At 45.5% G+C, this 2,380-nt stretch overlaps 1 protein-coding gene across 1 annotated transcript in view; it reads left to right on the forward strand.

The window, feature by feature from the left end:
• The window catches only part of MROH1 (maestro heat like repeat family member 1), a gene marked incomplete at its 5' end in the record, with an annotated part of 41,180 nt that overhangs the window by 24,398 nt on the left and 14,402 nt on the right, over positions 1-2,380 (forward strand). Inside the window, 5 exon segments of the mRNA XM_072413182.1 lie at positions 16-151; positions 798-910; positions 1,047-1,199; positions 1,434-1,588; positions 2,092-2,257. Of these exon segments, the coding sequence (XP_072269283.1) occupies positions 16-151; positions 798-910; positions 1,047-1,199; positions 1,434-1,588; positions 2,092-2,257 (723 nt within the window).

Here is a 2,380-nt window from a genome sequence, read left to right on the forward strand (position 1 = left end):
TCTTTCTGTAAACAGTCAGTTGTCCCATTTCATAATCTGGGGCTCCTGATTGGGCGATTGTCCCCTCGCTGTTCAGACTCTCTTGCATCTATTCGCCAACGCACATTGGATTGTATCTACTACCTCTTATATATCCAACTGAGATATGAAGGTGAGTGACTAACCCACTGGACCTGGAAACAGAGAAGTAGCACATGCATCTGAAAAACCTTCCCCCCATATAACTTGTTTCCCTTCTGTGTACCCCAGTCATGCCTCCTTCTTATTACCCTCCCTGTGTGTACCCCCAATCATGCCTCCTTATTACCTCTGCTACCTTTTGTGTACCCCCAATTTTGCCTCTTCTTTATAACCCCCCATTGTGTACCCCAATCATGCCTCTTTATTACCTCTGCTCCCTTTGTGTACCCTAATCACAACCCCCCTTTGTTGCCCTGATCCCACCTCTCCCATTTAACCTTCATACCCTCTTTGTGCTTCATTACATCCGTGTACTCCCCAGAAGTGTATAAGTTGGGTGTGAAGAAGTTGCGGACAACTGGTCAAAAAGTTGTTGGGACAACTCAGAAATGTTGTTGTTCTTGTTTTTAATGCTCACACTCTTAGTTTGTCCCATTTTTCCATCCTCTTTATTTTCTGCCCCACCTGTCCAATGCCCCAGTATTGTGTCCCAGCTTTTCAGTACCCATCCATCCAACCAGCCAGGCGTTTACTGAAAAGTGCTGGGTGCTGCTAAAAGCATCTGGGGGGATCACTGAACATATTGTCCTTTGCTTTCATTTTTTTTCTGTATATAGGATTTGCTCCTGATCACAAGGACGAGTTGGTGGAGAAGCTCCTGACTCTCAGACATGGTCTCATGAATCCAGACTCCAACATCTTATTTCATACCTGCTATAACATCGCCATGGTCAGTTTGGCCTGCTATCCTTTTGGTTGCTGATTTTTTGATCACATACAGCCCGATTTCTCATGTTTTAATTGGCTGTGGGACGGCTGTCAAAAGTTCTGTTTGACTCTTCTTCCCATCATATTATCTCTCTTAGATCATTGGAAAACGACTTCCTCCTGAACAACTCACCAGCCTCCTCTTTATTACTTTCGAGAGCCTCTCTGATCCAGACACCAACTGTTCCCGAGCAGCTACTGTCATGATCAACTCTTTGCTGAAAGACAGGGGCAGCATCTTACTGTCCAAGGTACCTCCTTCTGTCCGCTCTCTGTATAATGTGTCTATCCAAGAGGTGGCGGGACCCCCCTTTATCATTCATTCTGTCATCTCTCTACAATGTGCTCTTCCATCATCTCAGTGCATAGAAAAGTATTGGCTACACATGGAACACAGGAGAAGGTGTAAGAGGCACAGGGATGGAATGGTGGAGGAGACTGACATAATCCTCTCCCTTGTCTTAGGAAATTATGTTTCTACTTAGGTCCCAGAGATTATTAATCGTGTACGTGAACAGTTGGAAGAAACCTCAGAGGAACACATTAAAAAAGCCGCTATACAGGCCATCTATATCCTGGCTACGCAGCATGTGGGTGCCGTGGTCTCCAGCCTATTGTCCAGCCCTCTTCCATATGATAGGTAATTGACCGCTATACATCCTAGGACAATGCTCCTGGTAGGTGGGAATGACCTGACATACCTGGAGACAGGAGAGCGAGAGAAAAGAATGATTGTATGGTGATTGGGAAGAGCAGCAAGTATTGTGGGGTTATAGTTAGGGAAGACAGGAGAGAGAACAGATTGCCATTGAGGGGGAAATTCTGAATGGACAGTGAGGGGAAACAGTGATTGGATAGTGAAGGGGTAGAACAGACTGCCAATAAGAAGAGAGACTGGGATTAAACTCCGAGGCAAAATGTTGATTGGTAATGAGGTGTCAGTGATTGGACAGGGAGGTGTCTGTGATTGGACAGGGAGGTGTCAGTGATTGGACAGGGAGGTGGCTGTGATTGGACATCAATAATGTAATAGTGATTGGACAGGAGTGTGGTGATGGCAGGAGATGATGGGACGCTATGGTAGTTGGTATTCTCCATATCTTGTTATATGTTTATGTTCTCTGGACCTTTTTCTCCTGCCAGTGAGACGTGTACGTTGTGGAAGGCGCTGTCCTCTGATCCCCCTCTTACCTCCCAGGTGTTGGATCTTCTTCTGGCCAAGATGACGGGAGATGTCCCCTACAAGGAGAATAAGAGCTCCTTGTTAAGCTCCTCATCCAATCGCGTTGCCACTCTTCTCCCGCTGGCAGTAAGTAAAAATCTGCACCATAGTTCTCATCCTGCCATATTTGCAGACCAATATTATGGCGTCTTTTATTGATGTAGCTTTTTCTTCCACTCATTACATAATTTCAAGTAGTCATGTTTGTAA

Source organism: Pyxicephalus adspersus, chromosome 5 (assembly GCF_032062135.1).
Source record: "Pyxicephalus adspersus chromosome 5, UCB_Pads_2.0, whole genome shotgun sequence".
NCBI classification, from domain to species: domain Eukaryota; kingdom Metazoa; phylum Chordata; class Amphibia; order Anura; family Pyxicephalidae; genus Pyxicephalus; species Pyxicephalus adspersus.